The sequence below is a fragment of the Triplophysa rosa genome, linkage group LG5 (genome assembly GCF_024868665.1).
Source record: "Triplophysa rosa linkage group LG5, Trosa_1v2, whole genome shotgun sequence".
NCBI classification, from domain to species: domain Eukaryota; kingdom Metazoa; phylum Chordata; class Actinopteri; order Cypriniformes; family Nemacheilidae; genus Triplophysa; species Triplophysa rosa.
The window spans coordinates 4484751-4508661 of record NC_079894.1 but is presented as its reverse complement, the minus strand read 5'-3'; the positions used below and the strand labels follow the sequence as shown (position 1 = coordinate 4508661).

The window sequence follows — 23911 nt, the reverse complement described above, 5'->3', positions numbered from 1 at the left end:
GTTTTTAATAGACCGTGTTTTAACAGAAGCGCACAATAAAAAGTGGTTTCTGTATTGACACGGCTGTTAGTACAATACTGAACATGACGTTCTTTTAATGCTTATGTACTAATTATTCTCCTTTTCCAGACAGATGTGTGTTATAAATACATGGGGATTATTTCGAGATTCCTAAAGCCAACAAAATCTTTGATTTGCCAGCAGTGCTTGTACATGTTCTCTCAATGAGTGTTATGCTTTAAAACTATTGTTTGTGTGCTGAATTTGTTTCTCAAAACCCTTTGAGAAGCTTGTATTTGACCGTTTAAATGAATCTGCATAATTGTAGAGAGGACATTGTATTGTACATTTAGAGTATGATTTGTTCTTAGAAAAGAAGCTTATGTTTAAATTTAAAATGCTAGGATATTTTATCAAACATAAGAACAATATGCTGGATCAGAGCCATTGAGAGAGAGAGAGTTGCGTCACCACCGTTGACTCCAATGGACCAGTTTTTTCATAGCAATGGCGGTTCATGGAGCCTCTCAACAATTCCTGGAAGTTAGTAACGCTTGGAGCTGCGGCTAAACAGACCAATTGAGGAACTTTTAACTCATTTATAGACGCAAGTCATTTAATGAATAAAAAAATAAAGAAATAAATAATTTAAAGAGAAAACATAACTTCCTGGAACTTTGACTTCTGTTGTCACGACTCTCTCTCTCGCAACGGCTCTGTGCTGGAAATAGGAAGATTGCAAATCCCTGAGTGATAGCTGCTTGGAAATAATTTGTCATGTCAAATACAGCGTGCAGTAAGCCTTACAGAAAACATATGGGAATGTTCTTCTTTTCTAAATCTGACGACAGATTTGCATGAAATTTGGTTGTCGTGGGTAATGCCGAGTGCGATCGCAATGTAAACAAATGCATAACACAGAAAACGGCATAACTTAAATTTCTCTTGTCACAAAGAAGCTCTTCTGTTAAGGTGGATCTCATAACATCATGCTTTAGTCGGAGCTCTGCTGAGTCTTTTACATTTTTTCCAAACACTGACATCTCTGCTGTTACTGTATGATGTAATATCTGTTTTTGCAATCCTCACATAAGATCATGATTTTTACAGTGCATTTTTTTCAGAACTGTCAAAACAGAACACACACAGTTTGAATTATGTGTGCTTGACTGCACAGTGCACAACCATCCTGTATTATTACAGACATGCAATGTATTACATGATTGCTTGGTCTCAATGTTTGTGGGTCTAGTTGACTCCCCAGCATTGTTTGTTTTTAACTTAGCATAGCCATATGTAAGAATTGTAAAGATGTTTATTTTATTTCAACTACTGTGCAAGCAACTTAGGATATATGATTAAATATGCTAAACAACATTAAAAAAATCAAATGGGTAAAATTATTTTATCTTTAATAATTCTATGAGGTTGAAAAAAATAGCATAATCTTTAGTAGACATCGAAAACAAGGGTAAATCAATAAGCTGTGACCCGGCCTGTGAAAGTCCTTTTTTGTGAATTACTGTTCTGTAACATTTAGAAAACTTGTATGTAATCGGTATAATAAAGCATTTCTGATTTTGCATGTTTTGTTTAAAGTGGGACATTTTTGTTTTTCTGTGTTTTTATTTATTTCTTTATTCATTAAGATGGCGTTGTTATTCCACGGGCTTTTTAAATCTGTGTACACATTTGCTTCTTGGCATTGCCTATGATGTTAAGGGACAAGGATTTGTGCCTTGTCTGGTTAGATTCCTTAAAACATCCAGTTGAGCTCCCATGCCACGCAGCTTAAAATGTAAACAAACAAGAGAGGCTTTAGTCTTCACAGTTACCATGACATTAATAATTATAATAAAAAATGAATCATCATACTTTTTACTTTACAGTGATAAGATTGCACCATACTGTAAATATCAACACCGAGCACTCTCTTTTTTTTTTTGAGAGCGTTACATTAAAAAACACAGAGTAAATTCTGAGAAGACTAATGTCTTCACATTATTTTAACAGTTCACCGTGCCTCTGCCTTAACATCGCCTTTGGATATGTGTAAACCACAGACAGTAATGGCTAAACAAGAAGGACCCTAAAAGAGAAAAGAAATCACAAGAAGACCACAACTGTGCCAAAGACCCTCTTCCCCCCACCACCCTCAAAGTTCAATTATTGAGCAGGTCAAAGCTGAAATGAGTATTGTGCCCTTTCATCACAAAAGTGCTTCACACTTTGCTAAAGCTTTGCTTCAGTGCAGGAGTAAGCTCAAGATTCAGGGAGATCATTCTTTGGGGCAGACTGCACTGCTTCTTTCTATCCTTTCTTTTTTTTCAAGCGTGCAGCTGCTGTTTGCTTCAAACGATGCTTTTGGCTTCCAGGCTTGAAAGTTCAGCTCTTAGTTCCTCAGTGTTCAGTGAACTGTGTGATCATCAAGTTTCTTCGTCTACTGACTGTTATGTTTTGCATTCATTATTTATTAGTATGCTGTTCGGGGATTGTGCCGTAGAATGTGCTTTGTGCCATAATTCAAATGTAAAAAAAATAATTAGTCAATGAATAATCTAATCAAACAATAAAACGAAAAAAAAGTGGAAAATTATAGTACAGTGCATGAATTTGATCAAACTAAATAAAGCAGAAATAACTCATGGGGTCAACATAACTTGTTTCAAAATGGTAATGTACCATCATTACACGTTTGCTGATGTGTGCCCACTGCAACAAGAAAAATCACTGCAACAAGAAGTCCAATAACGGGCTCCGATGCTGCGGTGATCCGCCTCTATCGCTGTCATCACTAAGCCCGTTCGTGTTACGATGACAACAACAACGTTTAGCATTCGAATGAAGACAATCTGAATCTTAAACCCCGCGCACGTCGTTTATTTGGACTCGGACAGCACGCCCGGAGATCAGCGCGTGTATCCAGCGCATCCCCCGCTTCTCTGCCTCCAGCTCCCGGTGCGCCTCTGCCCGACTGCCGCAGAACGCGGAGCCGCTGCGCTGTCTCCTGCAAGATGCTACCGCCACATGCACACTCCGCTTTCCTTCGCGGCATTTTGTGGATTGCCGTCCTCAATCCCGCCGCCGTGCGATGCCTGAACGGCGAAGAAGATCAGTCCCAAGATATGGAGTGCAAAATGAAAAGCGTGACAGTATCAGCTCTGCCGTTTTTGCGCGAGAACGACCTGAGCATCATGCACAGCCCGTCGGCCTCCGAGCCCAAGCTGCTCTTCTCCGTCAGGAATGATTTTCCCGGCGAGGTCGTCGTGATAGACGATTTAGAAAATACCGAGCTCCCGTACTTCGTGTTGGGTAAGTGCCTAATATTATTTTGACCTCTCATTGAATGCTATTGTGATATATTTATTACTAGGAATATAAGTCGCAGGCCTGCTACAGAAACTGAAATAGGTCAGCTCTTTGTAACCCGACAGTCAACATAGTGTGTGCTGTGTTTTTTGTCCTGAATGATATGCGGCGAGCCGCAAATATGTGTTATTTGTGCTAAACGAGGCATGATGCTCGTGTTTTGGGCAGGGAGGCAGACAAACAGATGGGTTTTTATAGTAAAAATGTGTCAAAGTATGCAGCTGTGCGATGAAGTGGTCACTGGGGTTACTGCTGTCTCAAACTCTCATGGTGAAGTTTATGCTACTTTAACCTCTAGCGAACAACAAAACAGTGCATTGTTGAATTTTTTCCCAGAGGAGATAGGCCTAGGTAGATTTATTTATAGATACATTTATGCATTTGGCACATGCTTTTATCCAAATCCGTGTATGTTGCTTTTTTGCAAACAGTGACTAATTCAGGAGTGTAACTAGCCCTAAATATTCAGCATTAGCTTCTAAATTCACGTAATATAATACACAGTGAAAACTGTTGAGAAGTAGTTTGGAAGAGTTTGTGAGCGGCTGCTGTCCATGGTGCTGATGTATCACTCACTCTGAGGTTCTATAAGAAGCAAGCCAGTGGACAGTTGTGTAAGTCACTGCCAGGCAAACAATATGAACAGCAGATGTGTTCTGCAGTGGATGTGTCTGTCATAGAAATGGTCTGACAGATGTGCTTGGGTTGACTGTTTATTTGGCACTGCCACGGCGGTGTCAAAAATGTCATATTATCTCTCACTTTAGAGGGCTGTCTGAGAAGAAGGTTAGACAGGAAGTAAACATGTGAAAAGGCAGGCATGTTTACAAGAGTAAAACACTGTGTGTGCATTTTTTTTACATATTAGGCAGAGATAACTACTGTATAACCATTTGCGTGCTATTTTACCCAAAAAAACAAACATAGTGGTGCTATCAAAACACTGCCTTGTTTACAATATGTAAGCACTTTGAGAGGCCGAATGGTAGAGTAAATCACCCGCAATACCCTCATTCACTATCCCTTACATTAGTTTACTAAAACACTGTAAAAAAAACAATATTAAGATTGACCTAATATTTTAGTGTTATTTGTGCAAGTTTTGTTAGTATTTTTTTCATTAAAGAACTGTGTGCAAAAACTTGAAAAAAAGTAAAATTTACTTTAAAAACTGTGTGAACAAAACCAAAACCAAAAAAAAAAATTAAAAGTAAAATTTACATAACAAAAAACTGTGAGCAAAACTTGCGCAAATTAACACAAAAAATGAGTAATACCTATAGTTGTGTTTTACAGTGTATAGTCAGCTTGAAGGACCAAATGAAAACGAGTGAGTGAATTTGGACAACCTCAAGATGCATGGCTAGCGGCTAGCCGTAAGTGTACACTTGATATTGCAATGCATCATGGGATTGAATGAGTGTGCTCAATAATTTACATTATAAATTCGGACACCACTAAAATATATGTTCCTTCGAATAGTGCATTATATTACGGTTGGGAGGTTGTTTCGGATTTGCATTTTGCGCATCTGAGTTTTGCAACCTTAGCATTAGATTCTAGTTAAAGTAACCGTTGGAAATGGGTGCTGTATAAAATAAAATTCAGAGACAATGATAAAAACGTGGAGACAATAATATATATTTTTTTTAAATCAATAATAGTCAGGTTTTGATTTAACAAATGGTTTTAATTGAAGGATTAGCATGTCTGCTCAGGAGGGTAGGGATAAAATGTACAAAGTAAATATGTGGTTTAACATGTCAATCTAAAATACTCTACCAAACTTTTTAATAAAGGATACACGTGGGGATGGCACAGTTTGATCAAGTAGAGTAATATAGAATGCATGAGGACCTGCATATTTATAAGTAGAAATCCTTAGAGTTTAAAAAAGTAGTGTTAATATACAGCGCTAACTAGATTTTCAGTTTGTTAACAATGTTGAAATATGAATGCATTTTTTTTAGTAGTCAGGATTTTAACACTTGTACTACAGAATTCAAGCAGGCTCAGCAGTTTAAAGTGCACAAACACTCAAAAATAGCATGTGTGGGTTCTGCAGAAACATGCAGGTTTTGTATAGGCCAAAACTGAATTTCTTAGGCTTACGGAGACTGGGATATTTTTCCCCATCCATGTTTATTGTAAATTATTTTGTAAACACATTAAGCTATAACATCTATTAACAGTTTCAGTTTTTCGAGTTTTGCGTTTGTCTGTTCACAATGTTTATTCACAGTTTGCTGTTTACTGGCAACACTGATGAAACATGACTCATAGATCAAATGATCAGTACTCAGTTTACTTTGGAAGTCTTTTTGCCAGTGTTAAAATACTACATATTACAGTATGTACGTGAGCCATCTGCAGGTTGATTTAACTATAAAGAGGCTTTATTAAACCACTACTGTGTTATTGCTTGTTTTTTTTTTTAGCTCAACCCAACAACACTAGCTCGATCAAAGTTTAAGGCAGGACTATCTGTTTGACTGACCAATAGCATGTTGTAGGAGTGTTTAGAAAACCAGTTTAAAAACAGCTATTATTTTTGCAAATTCGCTTGCTGCCCCCAGCGCTAAAGAAATGATAGACTTCCTTTAATGTTTGAAATTGAGCTCAGTGGTTTGTAATTTCATTCAAACAAACTGCACCTTCACTTGCTAGATAAATCTCACTTTTACCAGATAGTCTCCTTTACTCCTTCTGCCTCTCTCTCACAATAGCTCTTTGTTTGTGTAAGATTGATTGGAATGATCATGGAGAGTAATTTCAAGACAGTGTTATAAATGTTGCCTTAGGTATTTGCACGCCTCTCCCTTTGCTCTGTGGTCTTGTTTTGTGATTATAAATGCAGTCTTTGCAGCCACTAGTCTTCGAACAAGCCATTTTTAATAGGATACATTAGGGTAATTGGTACGGTTTACAAATGCACGCGCCGTGCACACAAGCACTCACTTTCTCTCGGTCACACACATCCACGTACACGCATACCTATAGCTTTCTAAATAAGCACCACAAATTGCAGTTGTTTTTGATAATTTCTTCTCTAAATAAAATTGATTAACATTATCAGTTTAGCTAACTTTTTATTTTTTACTTTGAATATAGCTAATTTTGCTGTTTTATTATAAGTCACCATTTATGTTTGTCACCCTTTATGTGTTTGCATGGTTTTGCAAATATCTAACCAATAAAAGTATTAAAAAGCACTTGTCAACTTTGACAACACCGTATTTAATCATTTAAAAAGTACAGTGTTTTTTCCATTTCCTACAAAACAGCAAATTTGTTCATCCAAGGTTTGGAAGGACAGCGACGATTTATTATTTACATACTGTATGTTTTGTCATAACTAATCACATAACAGTACACTGTTAAATGTACACCACTTAAATAATTTTTTTTTTAATAAAGTTTATTCTCACATAACTCACAAAAAGTTGAAATCGCTTAAATATGATGACTCAAAAACTTACAGTGTAGAACTATGCCCAAAACACAAAAGAATATTTTATGGATTTAATGGTCACAATGGGAATTGTATTGGTTTTACTGTAAACTATAACAGTGTCTACTGGTATGTGGTGTTTTCTATTGGTGGGATATTATCTGGAAGATGGGAACTATTAAATCCTGTTGAAATGATGCCCAAAACACACTACAAAAAAATAATTTTGTAATGGTTTTAATGGAAACGCTAATGGTTCATAATGGTATGTTTATGGAAACCATTAGAATTTCGGTGATGGTTTCTATTGGGTTTATATTCCCTGCTGAAAAAAAATCAAGCCATCACAAAAATTATTATGATTTGCATTAGAATACCATTACAACCAATTAGCTTTTTCCATTAAAACCATTACGAATTTGCTTTTTGTAGTGTGTTTTAGGCATTATTCCAGTAGGATTAAACACCCCACCATTATAATCTATCATACCAGTGGATACCATTACAGTTTCCATTAAAACCAATACAAATCCCTTTAAAACCATTACATTAATGGTTTCTTTTTCAGCAGGGAGTGTAGAGCAATAACACACTTCATTAGAGAAATACACTATAATCTATTGTCTTAGTCCATTTTTTGTGTATATTTGCCCGAAACATAGGTTGATCAGCATTAATCAATATAGATTTCCAAATATTGTTTGTAATTAACTGTAATGATCAAGTAAGATTTATGTATGAACAACTAAGGAATGCAGCAGACATGATGGCTCAAACAGAGATTCTATACCATACATACATGCAAAAAGCCTACAGAGATTATCAATGGGATTATCATTGATTATGTTGTCTGACCTCTATTACAGGGCTGTGCACAAGCAAAGCAAATACAGTAAGATATATTGATCCATGTTACACTCAGTGAAATCCTGGATTTAGAGCTGAACTTTACTGTGTGTTTGTCAGGCGCTTCTAAGAGACGGCACAGGGAGATTGTGTGGCAATGAATGGTTTCCATGGCAACAGGAGCCGGTGCTTAGAGGATGCCTTGAAGAGTGGTGACATTCCGCATCTACCTTTAACTACATCTGGGGAGAGTTGAATGCAAATTCTGTTTTATCTTACAATCGCGAGCCCTTGCTGTTGAATCCCATCTCTGTCACAATCCATATCTGTTCATTCTCGTGGCTAACAAACAGATCCATGGGCTTTGCACAGTGTGATTACAGTTGTCTCAGAACATTCCATTGTTATGGCTGAATCATAACAATGGGAAAAATTTAATTACTTCAAATCCCATGTTGGGTACAGTGTTATTTATCCAGCACCGTGACGGCAACTGAACAAATGTACGTGCAAAAATTCAAGTAAAATGGATGTTGTCCGATTCTGCCTTCCGACACATTTCTGTGTTTACATTGTTTATATGACTCACGTCTTTAGCTTTTGAGTATAATTTTCCGAATTATGTGGAAAAGCACATCAACAGCCTTTAAAAGAGCAAAATTCAGGAGATACAGCAAATAATTTTGATCCGTCAATGATGTTTTTGAGTCATCCTTCGTATGACACAGTGTTCGAGTGGCTGTGTATGAGATATCAATGCTAACCCTGAGATATACACAGAGGAAGCAAACATATTTATGCACGCTCACGTGTTGCCAACAGGGGCATACGCAGGACAAGCAAACAGAGCAGGCTAGACTTCGGCAAACTTTCTGTATAGTAGAAGAAATGTTACCTGTGGAGAGATCTTTAAGCCAACAAGCGAGACTAGTGTCATGAACCTTAAAAAGCTATTTTATTTTATACCTTTAAATGATAAAATGTTTAGTGATTTAATGACAGGTGGCATTTTAGGAACCTTAAGCTTTCAAATCACATTTACATAGATGCAACTTTCATTGTTCATAGTGGCATATTTAGCACCCGGGGCCACAATTATGATGATTCTCCAGAGGTTTTACTTTAACTTCAGTAGTTTTAGCAGATAAAGTGATGCACCCTTTCAGCAGTGATGTGCAGTGTATGGAGATGTTGGCCATTGAACTGAACCCTGAAGCCGTGTGAGTACCGTAGCACACATGTGATGTTTACACACCTGCATGAATGCTAATAGATCACAGAGACAATTAAATGGCTCCCATTGGTAGTTATAATTCCAGAAACGTTCTGCTTTGCATCAAACGTTTTACTCTCTTTGAGATTTTTAATATTAACTTGACAGTGCAAAAGACAGGTAACAGAACCAAGGACACGATGCAGCGATCGGTGTGAAACAGAACACTTTGAAAAAGGGGATTCTGATTTTGTTCTTCACTGTCATCATTTTCTAACCCTCAAGTTGTTCCAAATCTGTATGAATTTCTTTGTTCAGAGAAAGATATTTGGAAGAATGCTTGTAACCAAACAGATCTTGGACCCCATTGACTACCACAGTAGGAAAAATTACAATAGTAATTTCCATTGAATGGTTTGCTTTCCTACATTTTTCAAAATACCTTCTTTTGTGTTCAACAGAACAAAGAAATGTATAAAGTAATCTTTCCTACTATGGTAGTCAATGGTGGACAAGAACTGTTTGGTTACAAGCATTCTCCCAAAAATCCTTTTCTGTGTTTATCAGAACAAAGACCTTTATACAGATTTGAAACTTAAGGGTGAGTAAGTGAAAACTGTTCCTTTAATAGCAGTCTTAAGATGCATCTTCCAGCCTATTAGCATCATTCTCCATGCTTTAATTGTGTGATGTCTGAAATTTTCAAAAATATGCAAAAATGATTTCAAATGTCACGGGTGGATTTGATGTGAAAACGTCGTAAAGAGTGTAGAAGAGGAGGAGAGTGACCCACAGGGTGTGGAGGATCTCTAATGGACACTCTCACCAACCTCCACTCAACAGGTACTTGAGCCAAGTGTATTTTTCCCTTTCCTTCACAAGCCACAGTTCATCATCTCCTCAATTTGCCGCAATCTTTCCTCGTCGACCTTGACATCCTCCCCTTTTTCACACAACTTTGAAGAATTCATGAATGCTATTAAAGACAAAACTGTGCAAATGAACTAGCACTCAAGGAGATAATCAAGAAGAATGGGCTTCTTACGTTAGCTCCTTTGCATAAGCTTAGGCTAAAAGCTTAATAATGAATGAACCCGGCCTGGCCCAAATAAGCAAGGAAATCTTTATAATAAATGAAGCTTGAAATTGTAAAGAAGGTAAAGTTTTGTTCTTGACATTGTGTTGTTTCATCATTGATTCTGTGATGTCTATAAACCGGCACGCCAAACCTAAGGACTGAAGCCTGTTTTGATCACAACATTTGTCATTTTCTGCAGTGTTCCTGGAATGCTTTTAAGAATAAGAAAGATGGCAACGTCACTGCATTTTTTCATTTAAACTAATGGCCAGCTCCTTTCCTGGGTCTGAATATAACTATCAAGTTTCTGGATTTGATTCCGTTGGTAATTCTCACAGATTTGAATCTCTCTACCCTGATTCCATTTCCTCTCTGACTGCTTTCTGCAGCTGTAAAACATAAAGTCAAAAAGCCCATAAATGAAGTGTAAAAAAGTTCCTCTTTCCTGGATTGCTTTTATCCTCTCAAAAGCAGTGGTTTAATGATTAGAAACTTGTTCTCTTAAGATGAAGCTCCTTGCAAAGGCACTTGGGAATGTAGTTATACATCATATTTTTGATGAAACATTTCAGCGGCTGTACATGATACAGTACCTGACAGTAACGTTCAAGTTTTGTCTTGAAATCAGATAGTGTGCGAGAGAGTGAGAGCTCGGTGAAAACTTTTGAGTGACACCAGCTCTTGGCACAGTGGTAGTGACCCTATTTAATGCCGTTCCTATCACTTTTCAAAAGAACACACTCTCTCCATTTCTTAAATGTGCTCATTTAATACTTGGACTGCAGTCCTGCACTTTTTTTGCTACGCTTCCCCCTTTCCATCTTTTTCTATCTCAACCACATGGTGGACAAAGGAAACATTCTATTAAATGGATTTCACACTTTTTTGCAGCTGTGCTGCGCAGCTCCGGCACTTGTGGAGAGGCCCAGGCTAATGAGATGACACTGGCGGCACACATGTCTGGTCACGACAAGAGCTGAGATAAAATAGAAGGACGTACGGTGCAGGTAATGGACATTTCAGCAACAGAATGGCACTGTTGTGTGAGGTCATTCAAGCTACATGCTCATGGAATGATGTGCTCGGCTTGACGCCAGTTTTCTTTACCTCAAAGACAGAATTAAAACCACCGCCACTTTAGAGATTGCCATGTAGAGATCAAAGAAGCATGCATTGTCACTGGCTGCAACTTACCCAGTAAGTTTGATTTACTTACTGGGTAAGTACCCTTAGCCAGTTTGAGTCATGCTGTTGAAATTGTTCTTTAGCATTTATATAAATTAAATATATACATACATTTTTATTAAAAAATCTGTATTTCATATTATTGGCAATTGACAGTCATGTATCTCCCCCCTTTCTCTTTCATTTTCCTCCATCCTTTTCACTAAAATTGCATTTTAGGTAAGTCTCCAGGGGTTTCACACCGGACGAGAAGCACATGTTTACCTAAAGTCATCTTTAATGTACACACAGACTACACCTTAGACTGCAAGATACATTGATATGTTTTCTGAATGGGAAAATGGCGCACGTTACTCAAGTCTACCACTTAACATAACAGATTCAAGAAAATAATAATCGGATTTCCCAATGTGATATAGATCCTATTCATTGATTAATGTTGAAAAGACGCCTATTGGTCAATACTAGGGATGTAACAATATCGAAATCTCACTGTACGATAATACCTCAATATAAAGTCCATGGTACGATATTTATTGCAATATTTGAAATGACAAATGATGACTTGGAAACGTGCCATAAGCATCCTCTTTTCTTTTTCCTCTAAACAAGATTTATCCTTTATTGAGCAACCCTAAGTAAAGGGCATGTTCGAGTAAGTTATAGACCCCTTTCTCGCTTACGTCACGGCTCTAGCTGGAGGCAAAACAAAGGGAAAACTGGAGGCGGCCAATACAAACCAGCACAGATTGGGCTACATAAGGAGTTTAAAATATCATCTTGTTGTGTTGTTTAGTGCCACAATCGACAGAATACAGTCTCCAATTTGATATTTTAACACATACCTGCTGCCACTGCCAAACAAAAGCACGGACGACAGCTGTAGTTAAACATAATAAAACTAGCGGACTGAACCGAAACGATCATCAAAAATGCTCGCGTTTCACTTCATAACACTTAAGATTAAAAAGCTACTGTCTTTTGTTGGTGTGGATTATGATTTGGGTATGTGTCTAAAAATATCTCACGTATGCCCAAATCAGAAACAGGGGAACAAGGTTATTTTTCACGTAAGTTAACGTTAGCTTTTGAACGCATGGGATATGCTAGCTAACTTTGTTAGTTATACAACTAGCAACTATAGGCCAGAAACTAAACCTAAAGGAAACTGTTTGTCACAAGTGCATTAGTATAAAGGGAGAGGGAACAGTGAGAATGCTCATGTTATGTATCAGGTTTGTGTTCAAGTAAATGCATTTGCTAACGTTTGCCACTGTTAGTACACGCAGGCATCTATAGATGTACATGCTCTCAGTTCAATCTTTACAATAAACACTTGGGTTCTCTGTCTGGTAGGTGTAGATGTCAGGCCACTTAACTGGAGGTAATCCTTTCAGTTCGTTCCTGGATCCATTGAGTGAGCGCGTACAGGTCGGCCAGGTTCACGGCGTTAAAGTTAACTTATTCAATATCGCGGTCCTAGACAGTGAGTGACCTTAAATGTTAAAACTTAATCAGATTTTTTCTAGTCATTGTCAAAAAGCAAGCAAACAAAACGTGCTACCTAGCATTAGAAATGCGGTCAGTCAGGGATCTTTCTGCCTCCACGTGAGCTCCGCCCACCAAAACGCGTCACAATGTTTACTAACATTATAGTCTATAGGCCATCCACAAGGAGACGCGCTTAGCTGTATACGTAAAGATTTTGTATCGTATAGGCATTTCGTCCAGACGACTCTGGCATTTTGGGAGCCTGAAACTGCTATTTTTTGAAACCGGGTCCCAGAGTGGATAAATCAGAAAACGCCGTTTTCGTCTGTACAGCCGATCCGTATATTTTCTAAAACGATGATGTCATCACCCCAGCACGCAAAGTTTATGCGCATGCTCCAAGTCGTCATCTCCGATTTTAGTGTACCTCTGTGGCAGAATTACAGCGCCACATACTGATTTGGCATGTATACTACATCGTTTTGAGTCGGTTTCAGTGGTTTCGTGTACGCAGATATTTCTTGACGACACGTGAAACGTGAAAAGGAAAAAAAGATCGGATAGGGAAAGCTCTGGCTTCGTGTGGATGTGGCCTCAGACTGCATAGGACACTCTTAAACATATTTATTTAATAGAGCGTAACATACTAATTCACATGCGTTATGTTACACAGATCTATAATGGGTGTGACCATTGCAGAACAGTGCGATCAAATCGCATTTCTTCACTTTTATACCAAAACACAAAGGCACTGTCATGTTCCATTTCCAACGCTCCCTCTGTTCCAGTCGCCAGTAGTGTGTAGCAAACAAACAGAAACTCGAAATGGTTGATGAGAGTTTTGCCCAAGGTCAGATTTAGATGGTAACATGCCCTTGGAGAATCGCTGCAACTGTCTGTCATAAGAAACTCTGGGTTTTATGAGGTGAGTGACGGCTCGAGAAGGTCGGGTCATTGTTTTTCATTTCGTTCATGAGATATACTTTTGTTTGAAAGCACAGCCTGACTCCCAGCTCAATTCAGTGTGCAGAATATTAAATTAAAGCCTTCCTTTCTCCTGCCGTCTGCATCGCTGAGCTGTTGACTTGCTGTTCTCGTCGGGATTGCAGTTGTGTCGCTAGATACCCAAGGCCCATGCAATAATGTCTATAATTAGATCAAGTTTACTTTTTAAACTTGTTTACTTTTTTAAGCTGTTTTTTTACAGCTGGCTGTGACATCGAAGATAATATGTCAGAGCAGTGTGCATGCGATGCTGTGATTATTGTAGATCTGCCTTGCTTTTATCATTTTCAACGTTTCGGATGGCTGCTTTGACAAAAATGCAACGTCTTCATTTCAAAAAGGGTGCTGCTTTGGGAGGACTTGAATAAGACAAAGGAGCCCTACTTTCAATGCTCCGAGCTGGTTCATGGAAACTTGTTTTGTAGTTGTCAGTGATAGAAAATATTACTTGCAGGTGACAGGTTTTTGACCGCTGGATTGGTTTGGTTATGTAATTTGTTAGCACAGATGCAGACCATATCACCCAAACCTAATACCAAACCAATGTTGAAAAGTTTACTTAACTATAATTACTGAAATGAATAATGTACCAAATAATGAAAATTCTGTCATTAATCATTCACCCTTTTGTCATTTGAAACCTGTATATGACTCTTTTTTATATACAGCAAAAAAGAAGATATTTTGAGAAATGTCTCGGTGGTTTTGTGTACATGCAATGGAAGTCAATGGGGGCCAGTGTTGTTTGGTTACCACATTCTTCAAAGCGTTTTTTGCCATTAGAAAACTGACATGAAATGCAATCAAATTTACAACTGGAAGAATAGAACAAAGGAAAACTACAGGGATTTTAAGGTCTTAATAATGGTGATAAATCTGTCTTCGACCCTGTTCTGACCAGAGGTTAAATGAACAGACCTGACATTGAAGCGCACACCCACCAGCCCTGTGTGAACATCTGTTATTAAAGGGGAAGGGGAAACCGACACGTTACCATCAGGGGACAGAACAGACAGGTGAAGCTGTTCTACTCCGTCAATCCAACGCTCGGCTAATTGCCAGAGAAAAGTGTGAACTATTGACTGCCACCTTGACTTCTAACCCTACATTTTATACCTTTAAATCCTCAAATTAAAACACCGTGCTCCTGTCAGAGTAGATGATATAGTCAGCTGGCTTTCAACTTTAGACACTGGTGAGAAACATGATGTTGATCTGGTTGGGTGAAGGTTTTGGGGTTTGTCTCCAGAGTCTGGCTTCACAAAGCATTACACATTTCCTGAGCTTAAGGGCATTCGAAGGCTTAAGAGCTTTTTTTGGCATGACCTAATGATGCAGATTTACTACACGTACAATCAGTCTTTGTATTGCTTGATGGAACTATGCATTTACATTCTGAATTAAAGATTAAGGCATTGATGCTTTTGATGAATCCTAACCCTGTAAGGATACAGCATGCACATGTTTTTAAATGCTTTCCAAAAGACATTATTCCTTGAAATTAGATTTTTATAGTTGTGTAGTGACATAGCATTTAGGGAATTCTTATTGGCTTCAGTAGTGAAATGACTAAACATGTTTTGTGTTTTAAAGGTCCAATGTGTAATTTTTTTGAGGATCTATTGACAGAAATGTAATATACATAACTGTGTCTTCAGATGTGTATAAAAACCTTACATAATGAAGCGTTATGTTTTTATTATTTTAGGATGATCTACATACACCGCGGGTCCCAGCGGGAATTCACCATGTTGTTTCTACAGTAGCCCTTAATGGACAAACTGCTCTACAGAGCACGCTTCATAAATATGTTATCTCCTTCGGCAAAGAAGTGAAAATGTGATGACATCTTAGTTCTGTGTCAGCCACCGTAGTGCTTCGAAAAAAGTAAGGGTGGAGTGAGCCGTTGGTTGCAGTTCGCAACCTCAACGCTAGATGCCGCCAAATTTCATACACTGGACCTTTAAAAGATGTTTTATCTTCATTTTGGGCCAAGTCTGACTTATCCATTTGTAGTGCCAGCTCAGTGCTAATTAGGCTTGCCATACACCTAGCCAAAACTGAGAGATAGATTATTTCTCAAATTTTACATGTACAGTAAATCTGTTTGGGGAAAATGAATAACATTCTTCAAATAGCAAGGGCATTAAATTAAATTGAAATCAATTTTCATCATTCGCATGGTCAAAACAAAGGCAGCTTTTGAACAATGGCTTCATAATTTCGTACAGGAATAAATCTTTGTTGTTGTGAGCATTTCTGAATGTGATGAAAGTGAACTGAGCTTTCAAGTATCTCAGGAGCCTGAGGAGTCGTCATTCTGAAAAGGTTGCTTATGCTGTACACATCCAGTCACTTGACTTTGTGGTTGATAAAACTAGTGGCATGATTGCGAATTTACCACCACCTCAATGTTATTTTTTCCAAGGTGTTTTGGAAACATGGTATTTTAGTTTCAGTTTGAAGGAAAAGCAAATGACATCTTTGCATGTTCATTTCAGAGATTATCTTGAACCCAAACCCAGAGACATTCATTAACAGTTGGATGTACATGATTTTGCTGATCAAATTCTCAGCGCACCTAACCCCTCAATAGTCATTATTGAATCAAATGCATGTAATGGACAGCATAAATAATATACAAGCATACCCTAATATCCTTAAAATACACCTTGGCTGGAGATCGCAGTCTGCCGTGAGGTTTAAAATACAGCTATAGATCCGTGTAGAGGAGACAGTATCCAAGACCTGGTGTGCTTGCCAAAATACGTATCCCACTCACCAATCAGCATTCATCACCACTGTAAAACAATCATTTTAGATGACTATTCTGCGTTAGAGAAAATAGCCTCTATCACATGAAAGCGCTACCCATTTTCCATAAACATAGGTCATTTTCCTTCAACAGTTTAATCTCGGCCCCCATCTTTGGCGCTTGAAACCCGTTTTCATCATTCTTACAGTTTTCCTACAATAACACGACACGCTCTCTTAATAGGATGATACATTTTCAGAAAATATGATCAGCGATACCATTATCGTTTCTCCACATAATAGATCCCGCTGTCGTGCTTATCATTAGATTTAAAACAAACACTTTTTCTGGACGCCATATGCGGCGACAGATGTCATCACGCAGCTCCTGAGGGGGAAGACAGACGAGCTGTCTACATAACTGAAGCTGAGAAATTGTAGTTTAGGGGAAACATAGGCGGAACACTTACATTCTCTACATGTCCTTGATCCCAGATTCATTCTTCTCTGGAAATGCACCAGAGAGTCTGATGTACGCAAACTGTGTGAGAAGGTGGCACAGATTAGGCAAGGGTGTGAGAGGTTTATGAGCGCTGCCATGTCATTGGAGAGAAAGGTCCTTCTTTATTCTCTTAATCTCATTTACCATTGTTTAACTATGATATTTACGGTAAAATTATGTGAATATAAATAGTCAACGATCTGCCAAAATCAGTTTACACTTTTAATATAATAAACCCATGGTTATTTTTCTTAAGGGATCATGAGAATTATTGTTTTATAATCATATTAAATAAACCAATATGATTTTTTTCTACATACTGAATTAATATGTATTTCACACAACATTGCTGCAAAAATGTTTACCCTTGAAAGGTTTTCTTTTAACCAAGGTTATATAAAACGAAGAGTCTATTTACACTGAGTACAAATAGCCCGCCTTGTTGGCAGAGACTATTTACACTAGCTCCGCCCACCAATATGTGATTGGAGTAGAGAAAGTGTAAGATTGATGCCATTTCAAACAGAGACTCGAGTGGCGAAAAGTGTAAAGTCTATATAGCGCGGCATGGGAGACCAGGGTTCTTATCCTGCTGAAAACCTCCTTTAACCTTTTTTATTACTTTACAGATCATAAATGCATTTGTTTTCAATAAAATTGATTTAAGACTTAAAATTCATTTTTATTCATAAACTTTAGGTTTAATGTAAGGTTAGGGCTAGGTATAGGGCTTTAATATCTCAATATGTTGCCATCATTTTAATAATTTTTATAAATATAATGATTTACTTTCTGTTATTATTGCATGTTTAATGCACAACAATACTGAGGTGTAAATAGTAATGTTATCTGCCACTATTTATAAGTAAAAAGCATCTAACTACTATTTCTACTTAATCCAAAGAAAATAGGCTCTACATGTCATGGTTCTGCCCCATCTTGTCTTGCTTTTCTTGATCTTGTGACAGAGCCGTGACAGAGCCATGACAGAACCTCTTGTTTTATGTGGAGAGAGACAGTTTTGGCCTTCCATATACTCCCTCTATCCGTGTGGCCTCTCTGTTCCCGCCCTTTCGTCTCGTTATTGCTTGTTAATTAGTTCATGTCCTGCACCTGTCCCCTTCTTGATTTAGTCCCCTTTATATAGTCCTCATGTTTCATTGTCCTGTGCTGAATTATTGTAATGTCGTGTGTGTGTTGCTTGTGGTGAGTTCATATCTTGTCAGTGTAGACTAGTCTTTTGTAGTTTATATGGTAAATGTTTTTTTTTTTAGTCCTGTCTAGTTTAGTTAGTCCGTGTTCCTGTTTTTATCTTTGTTATTTTCCCCCAGGTGGGTCTTTGTTTTGTATTTATATTTTATTAAATGTCTTGTTAACCCCTTACCCGCTGTCTGCACTTGGGTCCTCTGTCCTTGTCTCCGTGTCTCACCCCGAGAATCGTGACGCTACAGCTATTTTTGGTTAGTGTAAATAGCATATCGTGCATACCTCAAAGATGCCGAGTGATTTTCAGTCTTTTTGAGAAAGCAATATAACCTCTTTAGGAAAAGGAGAGAAATACAAATGTGAATGCAGTCTCGGGCAATTTCACATAAAGGTCACATTAATTCTCCCGACACAGCCGGTTGGCCTGTGGTAAAAAATAATGTTTAACACATGTTTTTCCAAATGGCAGGGGAATTCACTTCTGTTTAGTTAAAAAAAAATATGAAAAGCTATAAAATAAACAATTGCATATAGCATAGTCTGAAGTATCCCGCGTTTTATACATTCATATTGGTGGTGTAAATAAAAATTAAATTTACAACGTAATTATGTGTTGTACTCCAAAGAGCTTTTCTCTTTTACAGATTCTGAAACGTTTTGAATGTCATGCATCAGGAAGTCAAATGATGTACTGTATATGGATTAAGTCCAGATTCGTTCCAGATATTTTTATAAAGTCATCATTAATCTATTATTGCAGAGAGATCTCCTCTATTCTCAGTTAGGTCCTCCAGGAGTCCTTAGGCGCAGAACTGCATCAATAATAGAGGAAAGAGGATAATCTTATCTTCACATCTGGAGCCCTTATTAGTTCAAATGAAACCATACAGTATGTCTAGGGCACGTGCTGTCTCACCAGAATAAAATTATAGTTTGTGCCAGAGACATTTTCCCTCACACTTCAGACCATTGCATCAGACTTAAAATAGTATGTTCATGACTATTTAACAAACTGTAATTTGAAATGTACAATATAGGCCTACAGTATATTGTCTTGAAAGGTCGATATGTTCATGCAATAATCTTTCGATTATTTGCGATTGAGTGCTAACAGAGAACATGGAAAACAGTTGACCTATGAATTGTTGCTGTTTTACCTTAATTCTGAACACTGCCTCACTAAGATACGTTTTGGATATAATAGTAAAAATGGTTTCTGGCTTGCACACAGTTCCAACCATCAAGACTAATTGGTCATGCACAGTGGATACACTGTTTTCTGCCAGACTACAAATTATTAAATAAAAGAAGCATAGTCTTTTAGAAGTGTAAAAGTTCAATGAAGTTCCTCCGAGTCATACACGAGGCTTTTCCACCCGTATAAAATTACTCGTGTAGAAAGGAACGCATCATTGGCCTGCTTTAATATTAATGTTATGCGGGGTTTTTCCTGCATAGAGAAATTGGAGGCGATCGCCTCCGTCAAATGTCGTGCCGCCTCAGACTCTCGTCAAAATTATGTCAGGTGTCTTCACAAGAAATGCTGTGTGCATTTAAAGCAACAATGAGCCGTTTTGGTGTATAGTTCCCCCATGTGGTTGATAAGCGCAATTGTCTGTTATCAATGTCGTAAATACTGTCTTCACGTGGGCACGCAATACATGTGAATTTGTTGACTGAGCAGAAACCGCTGTTACATCATGTCACTGTGCGGGTATACTACTGGGCTATACTAATAGCTCAAACTAGATTCCGAGGTAGCAGCTGGTTGTTAGCCATTAGCGCATAGCGTGCTAGCTCCATAGCACTTGCTAACGTTAGCTACATAACACATTTGCAGTCACCCAAACCACAACGCATGGACGTGAATGTGTTTAGTAACCAATGCAAATCATTTTCTGTAGTTATATTTTCAGAAACACACTCGCGACCAGGCGTTGTGCTTTGTGTAATATGTGCAATCAATAACTTGCACTCAACTCGCTATGGGAATAGTGCCTAGCAAAGTTACTATAGATACCGATAACATTAGTCTACGTGCATGAACTAAGGAATCAGCTACTTTTGACCATAAAACATTTATTGTGGTTTGGTAGTCATCGTTTACAAGCATAACACTCAATTTGTGACGAGGCTACGTAAACTATTGCGACCCGGCAACATTACATAATCTCTAGTCTACCTTACGTGACTATTTTTTAAGAAAAAAATGTATAAGACTTTCAAATCCAGTAGCAGGAAGGCTAAAGTTAGGTCTCCATCGATTTTGCAACCCGTTGCCTCTTGCAGCTCACCTCACCGAGTGTCCGTCAGATATTGATTCGTGTTCGGGCTCATGTCCGATCACTCTCTCTCTTTTCCTCTTTGTATTTTTTGCTGGCTCTGCCATGGTGATGGTTTGGAGACTTGCATTGAACTAGATTGTTTCGTCTTATTGTTAGATGTGGCTAACTTCACCCAGGCTATGAGTAAAATGTGACATATGCTGTAAAGCAGGTGATGGTCGGGGCTTGTGAACCTACCCACGTAGCAAAGTTACAAGAGTGATTTCAGCCAATAGGGGGCTACTTAGGTAGCAGCGGCAGTAACATTTGTCCAGTTAAGAGTTACCACCTACCACTAAAATAATTTTAGAGAGATTATTTTAAGGTCGAAAAACGGCTCGTTGTTGCTTTAACAGTCTGTCATTTGTAACTGCAGTTGCGACATTACGCCACAGTGGAGGCGCTGTTTCTTTATCAGCACACTGAGGCGCTAAAAAGAGTTACAGAACAAGAACTAGCTGCGTTTCACGGCTGTTTGTTTTGCATCCAAGTACGTTTAATTTCTTGAAATTTCTTAAATTAACATGACGTACATCATTGTAATGTTTTTAGCTATGCAGTTGGATCGTTGAATCAGCATATACTGTACACAGCGAGTTCGCGCGTATGAGCGTACATTCCGTTCAGAACGACTCAAACACTAATGACTCATTTGAACCGATTCATTTAAACTAACGAATATAAGAGATCATTGAATCATTTAAAGTGAACCACAGAGAATGCAAGATGTGAATGAGCTTTGCTCATTTAGAATTCAGTTGGCTATTGTGGGCTGAAAAGTTAGTTGAAAATGATAAAAAGCTTTATTTGATTAATTTTTTTTATATATGTATATCTAAATATACATTATATAATGTTTTATATAACTTAATAATTGTCATTTTCATCTAATTTTATTAGACCGTTAACTATGTCAAATGCACTTTGGTTAAGACACTTAAAGGTATGGTAGGCCTACGTGTGTGTGTGCAGGATGGCACCACCTCCACCTCATTTTGAGCCAGGAAAAACCCTGTTATGTACTAAACTAAATTGTGTAATCTAAATTTTGTCTTATTGACTTGGAATTATTAGTTGCTGATGTGTGCATTATTAAACTTCATCATGATATCAGCGACAAATAATAAAAAAGCGGGTACTTTTATTTATATCCCGGCTAATTTAAAGCGCAATATTGAAAATACACCGCAAACTCAGACGAAATGAATATTACACTCTGTTTCGCGCCTTACGATTTACATAAGCTGTCAATAAATAGCGCACGCTGGTCTCTCCAGTGAGAATAATTTGGTCCCCACAAATCTGCTTATTCTGTCTCTCACTCACTTATTTGTGTTTTAATGCGATTCCTTTTTTATGAAAATAGATGCACTCAGTGTGTAATGAATTTGTTGCATTTTAAATAGAACGCCCTTGTATTAAATGTTAATCTTCTTTGTCCAGGAAAGGCTGACGTTTTAAATGCGCTCGTGGCCTTTTAACACACTTTTCCACGGGGGGGTTGTAGCGCTAAGTGCATGTCGTCTTGCTTTTTGCAGTATGAGAGCGTTTTAGTGTTCTTTGTTTTTTTTAATTACATAATTGTTTCATTAGCTCTTTCCGAAAATAGTCGCTTGGTAAGCCGAAGACGAGATGCGTGTGGGTACCTCTGGTGAACGGGGCCGGTAAATATTAGATTAATTGAGTCTGTTACAGTCGCATGTAGGGCTCAGTGCTGCCATTCCGTATTATTTGCATAAATTAGGAGCGCGGGTACAGTCTCAGGAAGAGAGAATCCCCGATGGTAAAGCAGCAGGAGTCTTCATTGCTCAGTGGGTGTGTGAGCAGAACTTAGAATAGTGCACCGCTAAATTTTCAGTAGCCTATGTATACTTTTGTATGCTGAGAATATCCAGATAAATTTTTGTGGTATACGTTTTAACTATATGAGGGTTATTGTTTCCTCCGACACCTCATGGATCAAAGAAAAGACCAAGTATCTGTGTTTTACTCACAGACGTATATAATTCAAAAAAGTGAGGGATGGTATTATGCAGTAGGTAAGAGAGTTGATTCCTGTCAACCCATGACTTCAAGTACATCCTTGGTGTATGTAATTAAGAGTAACGACAGTTAATAAGACTTCAATCTGTATGTGTACTTCTGATGTAATGACCCTTAAAACATCCATAGTTTCATCATTAAATGAGGCCGTCAGCTAAATTCAAACAGTGGATGAAGCAGAAGTCATGCAAATCTTGGTTAATGAGGTGTATGATGTCTTCTAACTTTGCTCTTCAGGAACTTGTTTAACTTTTCAGAAAGAGTTTATTGTTTCTGGTAAACAGGGAAAGCTGGGCTGATACAGCCATGAATATTTACAGTAATGACCCCTGCGGGTTCTGAGTGCGAGGCGAGCGCCACTGTGCTCTGCAATGTGGAATATCTTAATTTTACACACTGTCCTGCTGAGTTATAATGGATTATCATACGGCTTGACCACCCGATGCTCCAGACATATTCATCCGAAGGCCACATGTACTGTAGCTCACCCTTAACTGAAATATCACAGACAAGTGATATTGGGAGTTTGTCTGCTTGTGTTCTTTTGCATCATAGACACAGCCTGAGCACCTGTGGAGTGTTTCATTAGCACAAGGACACATGTTTTGTTCAGTAATTTTCCTTTTGTTCGGCTGATTGCTTTCCCTTCCCAGGTGCTGTATGTGCTTGGTTAAAGTCTGCACTGTACTTTGTTTTCTAGTTGTGATCAATCAGGTTCTTCCAATCGGGTAAATTGGGTTGCGTTTTTGAAGCAGGAAAATTACCCGGGGAACTAATGCAGGTAATGTGATTATTTGTCACGTACGGTAAAACCTAATGGTTTTTATTCCATTGGAAATTGATTAAAACTGCTTACAGGAAAAGTTTACATCTACTCAGACAAAACTGTTAGGAAGAGCGTTTGTACTCAGGCCCGGTACTAGGCTGACTCAACTGGGGGGAGCAATCACGTATTCTCCCTGTTGAAAAAAAGAGCATATGCTGGGTTAGGTATATTTTGATGCTGGTTTGACCATCTTAAACCAGCTATGGACCAGCACATGACCAGCTAAGGACCAGTTTAAACCAGCACAAACCTGCATCGAAACATACCAAACCAGCATATGCTGGTTTTTTTCAACAGGGCTGGTTGGGCAGATATATAATCATTCATCATTGCATGCATAATTTTTATATTTTTCTGAGATTAAATTGACAATTCATCATTGACTTATTTAATGTTTGTACTGTATAGGAGACATTTATCTCTGTAAAGCATTTCACTGCAATGGCTCCCCTTACGAAAATTAACCATGGTTTTTTGGTGCATTGATGACTTAGGGCAAAACCATGGTTTTACTACAGTTATTTAAAATTGGGCAGTCGTGGCCTAGGGGTTAGAGAGTCGGACTCGTGACCAGAAGGTTGCCGGTTTGATTCTCAGGGCTGGCGGGTAACGACTGAG

General features: G+C 38.1%; 1 protein-coding gene across 3 annotated transcripts in view; it reads left to right on the top strand.

The window, feature by feature from the left end:
* Nucleotides 1–2167: 2167 nt before the first annotated feature.
* The window catches only part of astn1 (astrotactin 1), a 229441-nt gene continuing 207697 nt past the window's right edge, over nucleotides 2168–23911 (top strand). For 2 of the 3 annotated variants that reach the window (XM_057333245.1, XM_057333243.1), the window contains exon 1: nucleotides 2169–3312. In XM_057333245.1, the coding sequence (XP_057189228.1) occupies nucleotides 3015–3312 (298 nt within the window). In that variant the 5' untranslated portion in view covers nucleotides 2169–3014. Of the gene's footprint in view, nucleotides 3313–23911 lie in introns of all 3 variants that reach the window. The other variant, XM_057333244.1, reaches the window with a different exon arrangement.